The 14,887-nt window shown below is 48.7% G+C and overlaps 1 protein-coding gene across 1 annotated transcript; it reads left to right on the top strand.

Moving 5' to 3' along the window:
- The first annotated feature begins 562 nt into the window (after positions 1 to 562).
- On the top strand, positions 563 to 10,739 carry klf5a (Kruppel like factor 5a). Its single transcript, XM_086122893.1, has 4 exons — positions 563 to 1,003; positions 1,689 to 2,655; positions 5,381 to 5,440; positions 9,357 to 10,739. Exons 1-4 carry the CDS (start codon positions 842 to 844, stop codon positions 9,533 to 9,535), a joined length of 1,368 nt encoding a protein of 455 aa, XP_085979019.1. The 5' UTR covers positions 563 to 841; the 3' UTR covers positions 9,536 to 10,739.
- The last annotated feature ends 4,148 nt before the right edge of the window (positions 10,740 to 14,887 follow it).

Here is a 14,887-nt window from a genome sequence, read left to right as displayed (position 1 = left end):
TTGCTTCTCGCTCAACCTCTGGCAGCTGCTAGCGGTTGAGCCGCACTGTGTTTGTTTACACAATACCATACCAATGGTCCGTAGCCATTCATGTGAATACAATTGCCATCGTACCTCTCGTAAAATGTTTGCCGGTTCGAGGTTACGAGTGTAAAAAAAAAAAAAAACAGTTTGCCAGTAGCTTAAGAATACGCTGTCACCAGGAGGCAGGCTCAGTTACCGCCGTACTTCAGGTTTTCCATTGATTGTTGATTGATTGCGTCATCGTCATACTGTCCATTCAAAATCAGGGTACGTGTTTTCGGTAGAAACGAAACTCCGGCGTACACCGATGACTTTCAACAACAACCAAAAAACTTTTTTACGGACTCGAGGCACCGCTGCGAACGTCTTAGATGTCATTTCTCCCCAATTGAAACGCGTTGCACTTCAATTCCCTCGTGTAAAAAATGATTTGTAATTCGAACGCGGAAAGGTTCGTTCCACCTTGATTCACCCTTGCGGCTGCGCGTCGTTAATGTGTTTCGACAGCGAGTTCAGGGCGGTGGCCGCGTTGAATGAGTGATGTGCAGCCTTTTAAAGGTCTGGTGGGCGGTGCGAGTGCTCTATTTACACCAGGCCCGCTCCGCCCTGCACGCCGCGCTTAGAAAACTGATGGTGGGCCGCTGGAGGAGGCGAGACAAGTGCAAACGGGGATGTGAGCAAGATCGTCCGGTTCCACTCCCTCCCCCGGCTCGATTGTAGCATCCTCCTCCTCTTCCTTCTCTTTTCGGCGTTTTGAAACGGGGCTCGGTTCGAGTGGTTCTTGTTTTGTTTTTTTTCCCCCCCTTCTGGGAGCTCAATGGCTGCGACATTGGCGATGAGCGGAGGCGGTGGCGGGCACGAGGAGCCCTTCTACCCGTTGCACAAGGCGTCCTTGCCCGCAGGATTCCACCTGGAGGACTTCGGCATGGAGTTCAAGATGAGCGAGTCGGACAGAGTCGGACACGGCGTCTACACGCAGGTATTAAAAAACAACAACACACACACAGCTCGCACTCGTGGTCGGATTGTGATCGATTGTGTTTGGGGTTCAATGGGCGTGGCGGCTGTTTTTCCTAACCGGCCTGCCACACCGTTTCAAACGCGCACGCTCTCGGATTTTTTTTTGAAGACATCGCGAACCATTTGCGGGGAACGCGCTAGGCACCCCCCCCCCCCCTGCATTTTTTCGCGTTGTGCAAGCGCAGCCACTTGGCGAGCAGTTGTCGGTTGGCAACAACTGACCCAGGTCTGAAAGGTCCCGCTAACTCTTGACCGGCCTGCAGCCGCAGAGAGCGTACTAAGGCGAGAAGCACCGCTTCGGCGCGGGCTTCGAAGTAGCAGGAGCCCACCCCCCCGCCGGACGACGACTCCTGCACGGAAGCATGCCGGGGCTGTTGCCCTTCTCCCTTTCTGCAAGCTCGATCCTGGTTAGATTTGCCAGCGAATGTGCAAAGTCATCGCATTCGAGTGGAGTGCAGGCAGGTTTCTGAGTTCAGCCTTGCAGGCAGAGTGGGAATGTGGCAGCCACCTATCGATGACTACTTGATAAATGTCTGTGTGGTGACACGCCAATCAAATCTCGAACGGTTCTGTGTCACCTCATCAGAAGCTGAGTGAAATGCTTATTTTTTTTGTGCGTGTGTGTGTGTCCTTCCTTCCTTCAGGCAAAGTGTGAGATGGACCGCTATCTCTCCCCGGAGCCACTCGCAGACGCTCTCAAGGCCCAAAGAGACAGCGCCGCAGGGGTGGATCACTTTTTCGGGGAGGCGCCCTACACCCTCAACATGAATCTCTTCCTGCCCGACGTGGCTTACCCGAGACCGGGCTTGGCCCAGCCGCCACGGCCCCCCCAGCCCCACGGGGACCTGGTCCAGATCAAGACGGAAACGGCGGAGCCGTGCTTCTCTCAGAACCTCCAGGTGGCCACGAGTAGCTGCGGCGGCGGCGGCGCCCTGGAGGCCAACATGGCGGGCTTGCCCGACTTCACCAGCGCTTTCAATCAGCCGGGCGGCGAGGCCCTGCCGGAGGTGTTCATCAAACAGGAGATGTCGTCGCCGTTCGAGCCGCAGCTTCACCAGCACGACGGCGGCGCTTCGCTCTTCCAGCTCCTGATCTCGGGCTTGGAGCATCACCATGGCGACGGCATGGATGCTCACCATCATCCCAACCCCCAGCAGCAGCAGCACCTTCCGCACTCCTCCGCCGCCGTCCACGCGCCCTTCCGTAGCACCCAACCGGATCAGACTGCTAAGTCTTCCTTCTGCGGCGGCCCTCCGTATTCACGCCCGCATGCCCACTTCTTCCAGCAGCAGCAGCAGCAGGCGGCCTACCTGCCGCCCTCGCCGCCCAGCTCCGAGCCGGGCAGCCCCGACAGGCAGAAGGAGCTACTGCACACCATGTCGCCGCCGCCCTCGTACGCGGCCACCATCGCCTCCAAGCTGGCGGGCGGCGGCGGCGGCGGCGCCCCCGGACTGGCGCCCGAAACCTTGGTTTCCGCGCCCGCCGTGCCGGGGCAAGCCGCGCCGCTGCCCCACGCCCCCGCGGCCACGCAGTCCCTCACCGCCGCCCGCTACAACCGCAGGAACAACCCTGACTTGGAGAAGCGACGGATCCACCACTGTGACTATCCAGGTTGGGAAAGAAAAAAAAAATAAAAATCACACGCTTGTCGTCGTTGCTTGTGTAGCGATTGCCAATCTGAGCGTTTATTCGTGCGAGGCAGCTTTATTTCTATGGCGCGTTTCATTTACGCAAGACAAGTCGATGTGCTTCACGCAAGCAAAGGCGCAACGCCCGAAGGCATTTCCTAACACGACAGCTAACGACAACAAATGAGCAAATTTACGAACTGGACAATCCCACGTTACGAGTGAGTCAAACGTGTGCTTTTGCGACTCGTCGCGCTCTCATCAAGTTCTACTAGTGAACGTCGGTCACTTGACCTTCCCTACTTAGCACGCAGATGTCAACTAGCGAGCCTTCCTTTCTGATCCGTCGCCAAAGCCCAGAATGCCGGATGTCTAAAAAGGTTCTCGTGAGCCATTATCCTGCGGTGAGGGACGATTATCTAATGGGCAAGGTTATAATTTGTTCAATGAGCATAAATACGCACCGTCAGAGAAATGGCAACATTTCCTCGCCCTTTTGATAAAAATCATTGATGGGACCGCTCGGAAAGATAAGAAAAGCTTTATTCGTCTCGCAATGGAGAAATTCCCAATTCACAGCCGCAAAGTTACGAAAGGCAGCCACTCTCGCGGCGCCAGCTTGACGTCAAAATAACAAAATAATACAACATAACACATAAGACAAAGAACCAAAGATGATCTTGGGGATTATCGTGGCCTGCGATGGAATATCCACCGAGCTCCGTTACAGTTTGTTCAACGTAGGAAAAACGCACTCAACCGACAATCTTACAAATGTCAGCGTTTTTTCCCCTCTCCCTTCTGATAAAAGTCAGCAAAAGCCGAGTTACGGGACGTCTCTCAAAGATGATCTTCGGTGCGGGCTGATTTTTCTCATCTCCTAAAACGGCCTCACAACCCTCAAAACGTCCAACCTGCTCGGATGGCAAATCGCGCTTTGTTTACGGACCCAACCGGAGCAACAGCTGGTGTCGCTGAAGCCATTCCTTCATATCTCTCTTGACTTAACGCCCCAGAGTATTAACGACACAATTGAGGAATACCCGCGCGGTCGAAGTTGCACAATTTGGCGCGCCTCCAAATGAGGAATTGTTTGCGCCGTGAGCAGACTGATGAGTGATTACAACGTGTTACTAGAGTTCCTTTTGTTTGGTTGTTTTCAAAACTCGATCTTCTTCTCTTTGTGTTAGCGTCACACGATTTATGGCCGGAGCCCTCTCGGGAGTCGGTTTCTCACAGATGGCTGCCGCTTTCAAGACATGACTGCTATGATGATGGAATGAACCTGTGGGCGTGTTTGTGTTAATTACGCGAGCCTGTTTTGCCAGTGCGAAAGGCTCTCGGCTCAAACGGTTAACGAGCTGCGTTGGTTCATTGGAATCTTTTGATTCTCCCCCCCCCCCCCCCCCCCCCAAGAAAAAAAAAATCATCTGATGCTCTCACGGGAGCTCCTCGATGTGCAGCTACTTGCAGGCCGAGTGGCGTCAGTGTGTTAAAAAAAAAAAAGGAGACTTAACCTCCCCGTCGGCGTGTTTGCGCACGTCTTCAAATTCAAATGATGCGGAGTGCTCCCGCGCGTCAAGGAAGAGAGTCTCCAAAACCTCTAAAACCTCACATTGCCTTTCAAAGTGCGCACCCGCTGAAAAAAACGCAGCCGCGAATGTTAATTGTCTCAATTGCGATAATAACGAGCACGTGTGGTTGGACCTGTTTGTTCCTCTGTCGCTTGTTGTTTTTTAAATCGCAGAACACGACTTTTTGAGACATTCGGCCGCTGGGAGAGACGTGCCGTGGAAAAATTTCACAAAATAGGCCGGGAAATGGTTTAGCGAGTTTATTCCCCCCCAACACTCGTGCCACTTTTAGCCGACTGGAATGGAATTCAATCTTCGTATCAAACTGTCCCGCACCAGCCCGACGACAAGGTCCAACTGGTCGGCGTGCGCTTACTGGTGAGAACAAAAGAGTGTACTGGTGCTCCAGCCGCATAGCCAAACGCTTTATGGAAATCTCTTTCAGCGTTTATTTTGTCATGATGATTGCACGCGAGTAGGCCAAAAGAGGAACTGAAAGTGGAAGAATGGAAGACACTCAAGTTATTCTGCTTGTGCACCTTTCTTATATATATATTTTTAATTTATCTGGGTTTTTTTTTCATCACAAGGCCAACGAGCGTACTCATGGCAAGGCAAAGTTGCTTTATTGATAGAGCGCATTTCATTCACAAGGTCACTCAATCTGCTTGACAAAACATTTGTCGGAAAAATAATTGAGGAATTTTTTTTTTTTAATGGAGAATTTAAAATGACAACCCAAAAAAGGTGTCAGAACATGATTTGGGGGGAAAAAATCAGTTCTACAAATGCTCTAAAAGACCTTAATCAGAGGTAAGGGGGGTGTCATTTTGACCTGGATTTCAAAGCAACTAAAATTCTGTTGGCCACTCATTCCATTTGCGTGCAGCATAACAGCGAAATGCCGACGCACCGTATTTGCTTTGACTTCTGGGCTCCGCGAATTGACCTTATGTATTCAGGACCTAAGCCATTTCCCCCCCCCCCCCCCCCCCCGATCACCACGTGTGTCCGGCTGTCGCCATTCATACGGCAGAACAATCGTTTCCACTCAAAGGACCCCCATTTCACTCCAAGTGACCAAGTTTGCCGCATGATGGTGACTGATTTGCCCCTTGATTTCTGTCCCGACAGGCTGCAAGAAGGTCTACACCAAGTCGTCCCATCTGAAAGCCCACCTCAGGACCCACACGGGTAAGACCGTCTTCCGTCCCTCTCTCTCCGATAATAATAAGAATCGCCCGACTCACGTTTCGGCGGCCGCCCCCCGGCACCGGGTTGCCGGGCAGAATGTTGCGCTCCTGGCACGCATTTGTGCATGTGTAAATGTAGCCCGCCGCACCATTTTGCATCATCTGCCCAATATACTATTCCATCAAAACAGGTGGAAGTGTGACAGGATTGGTGGGTGGAGGGGGGGGGGGGGGGTGACACTCAGAGTATGTCCGCTTGCTTACCGAGAAATGCTCCGGTCATACGTACCGCATTCGTCGGAGCATTTCCGCCCCCCCCCCCCTCATTTTTGATAGAAGTAGGCAGCGGTCCGATGGTCTCCGGGCTATTGAAGAATTACCGCACTTGGTTATTATCCGTAAGATGGCGCGCACGCCATTTCAGGGTCATCAAGGTTGGTCAACAGCAAATTTGAATCACAGCGTATTTTTGATGCTAATTTCAAAAATGGCTTACGTTTTTTTTCTGGCAGAGTAGGTTTTGGGGGGGGGGGTTAAGTTTGCCCTTTAAAAGCTTGCACAATACGGATTTGACAATGCGTTGTCATTTATTGCGATGGTGTTTAAAAAATAAATAAAATTCCACCTGTTGCTCAACCTCACGTAGCAATTCCTAAATATCACAAAATGTAGGACTGTATCACTTATAATACTACTAATAATAATAATAACGATAAACTGATGTGCTCAAGAAAAAAAAATGAGAGCGGATTTGGAGTCAGTGCAAATCAGATTTTTTAAAAATGTCGTAAAAATTTGTTGTTTTCGGTGAAAATTGGTGCGTGAGCACCCCGCTTGAAGGTGCGAATCCGGGACTTCTTTTGGACGTAGGCAATCATGGCGTGAATGCGCAACATGCAAACCTGATCGAGTGAGTTCAAAAATCACACTCGGCCTCGTTATTTCGTCGCACTACGTCAGGCAGGGAGCCACATTTGGTACCTCGAGTCAGAATCCTCGCGAGACGGGATGGAACGAATGAAAATCGAGTACGAAGAAACGATGGAAAAATAGACCTCATGCACTGAATTTTATTCGCGGTTGGGATGATAGATGGAAACTTTTCCTCACGCTAAAAGGAAAACATTTCAAGGGTTTGAAATGACCCCCCCGAGCGTCGTCGCAAGCTCGCTATCAACACCTTTCGAGATCCCAATTAGCTTTCCATTTGGCCTTGGGGGAGGTCTCGGCCTCAACGAAGCGCTCTTGGGGTTGCTTTTGCTTCCACGCTTCCTCTCTTGTTGGTCCGTCCCGTGGTCCCCATTGTTAGTTTGGACGAGCAGAAGCAACAAGCGGGGCCTGGGAGGCTTTTTTTTTTTTTTTTTTGGGGTGGCAGGGGCCCCACCTTGGAGCAGCTAACTAAACAAAGCTTCTGTTGATATCTACACATTCCACGTCTTGCACACACACAGGCCAACAACACACACCTTAGTCGAGTCGGATGGAGTCGAGGTGGGGGGGGGGGGGGGGCTGGAACACGACATTTAAACATTGCTTGGATGCACAAAGAGACACGCAACCAATTTTTTTGTATTGTCTGTTCTTTGTAGCTTTCACTCCATCTCGCCGGGGTTTTTTTTTTTCCTTCCATCTTCAAAACCCTCTCAGGATGCCCCCCCCCCCCGCGTTCCCTCGTCGCCTGTCTTTTTGTTACTCGATGCGCCACTCTTATTCAGACGCTTGACTGCGCGCACACTCGCGCGCGGCCGCACACATCCACCTGCCACTAATCTGTATGAGATGATTCCTAATGCGTTTGGGTCCCCACGGGAGTTGCCCTCTAATCTCCATCAACATCCATTATCCTGATTGTTTGTGTGCGTGTGTTGCAAGAGATGAACTCCCTGCCCGTTTCCTCTGCACGCTCTCTCCTCCGTTTTAAAAACGGTTCTAAATAATAAAGCATAGAGATCTTTTTTTTTTCTAGCCAAATGACAATGAGGTACATCTCGCAGACCGAGGTGGGCGCCGGCCAAATTGTGTGCCCTTTGCGAGTGAAGGAACACTATTTGGCGAAGTGGAAATTTGAGTCGCTATAAGGCAGCCGGAGCGTGTACTACTCCCCCCCACCCCCCCCCCCCCCTCCGTTCAATTGGCGAAGGAAAGTGATGATAATAACAGGGGAAACTGTAAAAACAAATGGAGAAAGTATAATTAGACCCCCCCCCCCCAAAAAAAAAAGAAAAATCATTTCAGCGAGTGCCCAATGATGTGTCAAAATCACTATTTGCAATCATTTGATGCAAGATAATGGCTTTGGAATCATCGCGGATCCGACACTGGCTTGTCAAAAGCGCGATAGCATTTCTGTTAACTCGAATGGCCTCCCAAAATGGCCTCCTTTAGTCGTCCGCAATGTCGGCGAACCAGCCCGGGACACCCCCCCCCCCCCCCCCACTCCCGCGTTGCGTTGGCACAAGCATCGTTGCTAATGCTAAACGTCCTTTGCGTTTTTCTGCTCACCCACCAATGTGGTCGCCTTCCGCCAGACGTTTTTTGTTTTGTTTTTTATTAAGATTCAGACAATGTCCTGGCCGGCACCGTTTCCTGCCCCCCCCTTTTTTTTTTTTAAAGTAAATTAGAGTACACAAATAACAATAATAAGCCTGAATGTCTCTGGCACACCACGTACTATAAGAGCAGCGAGCACACATGCCGATGAAGCCAAACCAACCCGTCTTTCCAGTTGCGGCTAATCCGTCACTCACTACGATTCGGCGTGAATGACTTTGTCACCTGGATGTCCTCGTCAATGCTCACAGAGACGATTTACTCTACCGTGCGTCGGCACAATGTCCAAAAGACGAATAGAGAGAACCGCGCAGTCGGGTTGCGATGAGCGGATCAACGGGACCGCTGATGAAAACGCGGAGCATGAACGACGACGCGACGACGCGACGCGACACATTTGCAGATTTGCCTTTGATTCGTGGCCAATGTGATGTGTTGTGAAGAAAAAAATCTAATTAAAAATTCTGCTTTTCAAAAAAAATCTCCATTGCATCTGGAAAAAAAAATGCGTATAAGTGAGGTGTTTTTTTTTTCTAACATGAGCTAATTTACCTAATTGTTAATTTTTTGGGGGGTAGAGGGGGGGAGTCACTTCACAATGTTAGCTTTGGGAAGGTTTTTCTTTTCCTTTCTAAAAAGGTGAGCCGGTGCCATCTCGAAATGATGTCAGCAAATCATTGAAATGGCTTTTTCAATTGAAAAATATCCAAATGCTTGAAGTTTTCTGTCGTCCTCTCCAAAAAGAAAAAAAAAAACACAAACAAAAAAAACATTTTTGCCAATTCTCCGACCGGTTCTGGAACAAAGCCGGAACTGTATAATCATGAATGCTTGTGCAATTTCTACACTGTCAATTTGAAATCATGTCCTCCTTTTGAATAAAGAAATTGATTTTTTTTTAAAATCTGAGTGATTTATTAATTGACAAAAAAATTGACCGATTCATGGATGATTAAAATAATCAATTAGAATTTTTTTTTTTTTTGCATCAAATTGTGTTCTTCTCGAGACATGACACCGATTACATTTTAGAGTCTGTACTTTTTTACTTGAGTGCAGGAGTTAAGAAGAACATGCTTGATCTATGCTCCAATATGACGTCAATCGTATTTAAAGAAAAAAAAAACTTTTATCCCGATAGTTTCTGGAGAAAAAAAAATATATATAGGCCAAAAAGTACCTCGATTGTCCTCCATTTTTCAGCTCGCTTCAGAAAGCAAAACAAAAAGCAAAAATGGACACGGTGGCATCTGATTGCAAAACTGAGCATGAAGGTGCCGCTGCATACTTGAGCGCGTGGTTCTTTTCTGACGCTGTCTCTCATTTGTGCCCCCCCCCCTCCCGCCACCCGCCCCCTCCCGCCGCAGGTGAGAAGCCTTACAGATGCACGTGGGACAGCTGCGACTGGCGCTTCGCCCGCTCGGACGAGCTGACGCGCCATTACCGCAAGCACACGGGCGCGAAGCCCTTCCAGTGCGCCGTGTGCTCGCGCTCCTTCTCCCGCTCGGACCACCTGGCCCTGCACATGAAGAGGCACCAGAACTAACACTTTGACCACGCCCGACGCGCTCGCTCGTGCCATTTTGTTGTTGGTGGTGTTGTTTTCTTCATTTTGGGGCGGAGGGGGGGGGGGGGGGTTATAATACTTTTTTTTTTTTTTTTTTTTTTTTTTCCACACCGACTCCTCTCGGTGGAGCGGGAACAACTGGAAGCTTCAGATGCACTCGGTCCAGACCGGCCCCGAAAAAAGGTCCGGCAGTCCGTTGACGAGTGGAACGATGGCACTTAACCCCTGCGGACGAACGGCGAGCGCGCGCCCCACGCGCGCCTGTGAGATTCGGGATTGGAGTCTCGGCTCCGTTGGACAAGTGCGGCGTCGGCGTGTTCTCCGGGTTCCTCCCACATTCCGAAAAACATGCACGCGAGGTGCATTGAAGACTCTAAATTGTCCACGGGCGTGAATGGGAGTGTGACTGGCCTGTTCGCAACAGGGTGACTTTTCCGGATGAACCTAAAATGCTTGTGAGGTTTTGTTTGTTTGTTTTTTTCTGCACAACTGGCTGTCGGGGCCAATAAATTCCTAATTGAATCCTCGCCATCGCGCTAGTCACATTTGGACATCGTGAGACCAGAATGAGTCCTGACACGTGATCAACGGTGACACCGAATGATTTTGAAAAATAATCACTCCCGCCCTTTGATATTGCGACTTTTTTTTTCTTCTTCTTCTTCCCGAGTTGCTCTTCCAATGTCCTCTGAACAAACGCAAGCAATAAGTCGACCCGTCATGACAATAAATGTCCGCTTTACTCTACGGAAATGTTCCGGTCTTAAGAAGTGAGGCGAAAGGCAAACGCAGCCTTAATTCATCGGAACGACACTTTTATCTCCTTCGGTTGCGAACTTGCTCGACAGCGGGACGCGTCGCTCGCCGTGACGGCTTCCCCGAAATTCTGTCACGCGAGCGCGCGGCGTGAGCAGAAGGCACGAAGTCGTAAATCAGATGACGGCAGCAATGCAAACAAACGTGAGGGCCGTTGTCCCTTCGCCATTTTCACGCTTGGCGAAACGATGCGATGCGAAGGCGCCGACCGCTCTCGCCGTCGCGGTTCGCTTCTGAAGGTTCGGCCGCACGATATCATCTCGATTCTCCCAAATGTTCCTGCGACGAGCGAGCGGCTCTTGCTATTGTCGGTTGTACGCACATTTTGGTGTTGTTATGAAACGGGTTGAGGTGGTTTTGATTTGAAAAAAAAAAATGGCGGGCGGGTGGGTGGGGGGGGGGGGGTGATAGTCTTCCTGATTCGCGTGCAGTGAGATGATAGGATGGTCCATTGGAAACGATCACGATGAATGGATTTTGCTTCTGCGACCGGTTTGGTCCGTAAAAAGTCAGAAAATAGGCAAAAATTGTTTTCCAAAGTCCCGATTTTTGTAAGTTATTTTGACTCAAGACAATGAGAAGATCGACGGTCGATAGGCTGAAATTCTGACGATTGGGAGAATTTTAGGCTTCAATGATCAGTCATTCATTTGATGATCATAGAGTTATCGGGTGACGGATGCACCTCCGCAGCCGTTGTCATTTTTTGCCCTTCAGCTGGTTTTTAGAGGACAGCGTTTATATGCACAAAAACATTGGACAGTTGGACGTGCGCATTCAGAGATTTTGAGGTCGAATGGAGTTCTCGTGCGAACTACATTTTCGGTTCATCGTGAAAATGTTTTTGTGAGTCGTATGATTGGCGGGCGAGCAGTCCAAGTCCGCCACGACCGAACAAACAAACAAACACGCGGCGTGGCAAATGGATGGACGAATGTGCAAAACTAGTCTTGCCAAATCTTATTTTGTTACTTCCTAGAACTGGAATATCTCGTTTGTGCTTTCTGTTGTTGTTGTTTGTTTTTCAATCAAGTCCTTTTGTTTGCACACACACACACAGACACACAAAAAAAGATCATGCAGACCGATGAGAGAATAAAAAACGACACCGCTAGACGATCGGTGTGTCAGGAGATGGAAGGAAGGGAAAAAGGGGGCGAGGCGGATTTATAGAAGGATTGTTTTGGGGGGGGGGGGTTCTTAATTCAGCGAGGGAGTTTGCTAAAGAGCAGCAATTAGCTGATCAATTATTCATTTTGTCTTTTAGCGAAGCAGACACAAACACGAGCGGCTTGAAAAACACTCTCGCGTCTCCTCTTTTCATTTTTTTTCCGTGCAGCTTCCCAGCTCTTTTTTTTCTCTTTTTTTTTTTTTTTTTTTTAAACCAAAGCCTGTCAGTATCTCCAACCTTTCCTCAAAGTGCCTCGATGTCGTCTGCCTTGTGTTGGAATTCATGGTAGCAGAGCTGTGTTGCACTGAGACTTTCAAACAATCACGGTGCTGTTGTTGTTTTTCTTTTCTTTTTTTTTTATTGTTGCAACAAAAGGAATGGTGAAACGTTTCATCAGCCGACATGCAAACAGTCCAAAGTGCGTGCGTGCGCGTGTGTGTGCGCGCGTGTGTGTGTGTGTTGACTCACAGCAGGTAGCTTCCAGAGACTAGCACTGTAAACGTCAAAAATCGCGCAACATCTGACTATTTATTTGTGTACAAGTGGGGTTGCTATCACGTCGCCCGTCTTCTTCTGCCCCAGCAAAAAAAATAAAATAATGCCTTAATGTAAATACATATTGATGCACTGTAAATACCTTATTTTTTAGCTTTGTTTTTTTTTTTTTTTGTAAACAAAGGGGCAAAAAAAGAGGAGTTTGCCACCGTACTCAAAAATGTTTTCATGTCAATTTCTGTCATGCAAACGGTTTTTTTTAACCCTTCTCTCTTTTGTTCGTTTAACGTTCCAAAGACAAAGTTGTTGTTTTTTTTCTTCAACTGAGTGAAAACCTAATAAAAGAAAAACAATCAACTGACACTTTGACAACTGTGTCGCAGTGTTTTGTCACCCTTTATCTCCACATTCTTGCGTGGCTGACGTCTTTCGGCAACAGCAAAGGTTCAATTCCATCCCAGTTCGGTGTCGCATTCGTCATCCGAGCGCTTTGAGAGCGAAACTTGAGTTGAAATCTTTCATGTAGATGCGCTTGATAAATAAATCACATTTTCTGTTTTAGTTCGGATGTTTTCCACACTCTTTTTTGGCCCGGTGGATGATGGTTAGCGCGTCGACCTCACAGTGCAGAGGTCGTGGATTCAATCCCAGCTTCGGCCTTCCTGCGTGGAGTTTGGAGTTCTCCCCATGCCTGTGTGGGTTTTCTGCGGGTACTCACGAGGAGCTGCTGTATACCACAGCTCACGCCCAGACGTTCGCACAAAGATTGACCATTTTCCAATTGGTTTCTGAGCAGAGACACTAATCGTTTTTTTTTCTTTTTTTGGGGGGGGGCGTGAAAGGAAACATCTCAAGCCGAACGGTGACTGATGTTTTGCTTTGTGACCTCTCAAAAAAAAAAAAAAAACTCGAGCTTTTGATGGCAAAATAAAAAAAATGTATTTGCAGATGTACGGCAACAAACGCGCCGTGATCAACACCGACTCAGCGCATGACTCGAGTTGAACTTCCGTGGCTTTTTTTGACATGCCGATCGTTCTTCACCGCATGAACTGGCTCATCTTTTCTCACGATGACAAAAGACACACCGCAGACATACTGGGTGTGGCAAAGTAAAAGCAATTTGTCACGATGCCTCCTTCACTTGCTCCTCATCAAGCCTCAACTTCATTGAATGAATATCGAACTATTGATTTTGATTTTATGATGTCATCGCGACGCCATTTTATGAATATTATTTTCCCCTTTTAAGGCGAATTCGATGGCCACATCCAATATGGCGGACGCACTTACACATGGCTTCAAACAGGCCACCCGCTTTACCGCGTCTCTACAGCAGGAAAAGAAAAAGCTGTCCAAAGGGTTTGTGGTTCCCGTGATTTCTTTTATGAAGGGGGCACGGGTATTTTGGTGGGCGGGCACGGCCCCCTCTGGCCTCCCCCTGGGGGCGGGTCTGTTCCCACCATACTACATACGCCGCTCGAGCTGACATCTCCGACTTTCCACACATTTGCCTTTCTCAACTGAGGTGGCAAGCCGAGATTCACCCTCAAATCTTCATCTTTGACTCAAAATCGGTGCTCATCCCCGAGACGTCGCGATGCAGCATCGCCATCCACATCAGTTGACAATTTGTAACGTCCGTGGCAGTGAATGAGTTAAAAGCATACCAAAAATAAATAAATGCAGTTATTGACTTTGCAATGATGGACTGGATGAATGGCATTTTAAAATCTTCAATTCGGGAGTCAAGGGCGGTGGGGGAGGATGAATGGTTGTCGCTGGGGACCGTCCGCTAACCTGCAGCAGCACCCTGGCTGCTCTGCAAACAATAAGCCTTTTATATCACAGCATGAGACAATGGACAAGAAAATAAAAGTCCAGCAGCACTCTGGGAACAGCGCGGGGGGAAATCCCGCTGCATCCCAACGTACACGCACACACTCGCACACAGAGCGCATATGTTCTTGGTTTAAGTGCGAGATGTGACTCAGGGCCGGCTGCTGTAATGTACCTCAGATGTCCCAAAAAAAAAAAAGAGAGAAAAAGAGATGGAGCGAGGAACAATCTAAACAAAAGGATCTCAGGGGGGAGCCAATCAACTTCTTCCGTCTTTTTCCTCCTCCGCTCTTCTGATTTCATTTTTCTCGTCCTCCTCCTCACTTGATCCGTCTTTGTCTTTCATGCCCCCTTCCTCCTCCTCCTCCGGTGATGGACTCCGGGTCAGAGTGGACGCTTTTCCCATATCCTCTCACCTTCGCCATCACCTGTGAGTGGGAAGGAGCCTCGCAGGTGGATGGCAAGAGCACACACTTCAGTAGATTTATATATTTTTAAAATTGTGTAAAAAAAAAAAAAAAAAAAGACTGGTAAAGGAAAAAGTAGCGATTCAACTCATGGACTCAAAAAGTTAACATCACTTTATTTTGCAAAAGTATGTGAGCTTAATGCTAAAATGCTAAAAACATCATGTGAAATGCCACAGACAGGCTAACAAAACTAGCATCATTTTGAGCAATGGAGACTGGAACTGTACAGCAACACATTAAAAGTATTCTTTAGCCTCTGCACTAACTGACCAACTGCACAGATACCGGGATTCATCTACTTTAGTACTGTACCAAAGCGTTTGTACTTTCCACCACTTCCTTTTTATAAAAGCTATGTATCTCTCTGTTAAACACAAACACGGTTTCACACACATTTGTACACACACACACACACACACACACACAGTGGTGCTGAGTGAGTGGGAGCTACCGGTTCATGTTTGTGCATGGAGCAAATTAACGTCACACATCTGGAAGACGGCTCCCGCCTGCTCCGCCCGCCGCTGTGCTGCGTTGGTG

The sequence above is a fragment of the Hippocampus guttulatus genome, chromosome 10 (assembly GCF_054856545.1).
Source record: "Hippocampus guttulatus isolate MCC_2025c chromosome 10, RoL_Hgut_1.0, whole genome shotgun sequence".
NCBI lineage: Eukaryota > Metazoa > Chordata > Actinopteri > Syngnathiformes > Syngnathidae > Hippocampus > Hippocampus guttulatus.
This window is presented reverse-complemented; position numbering and strand designations above follow the sequence as displayed.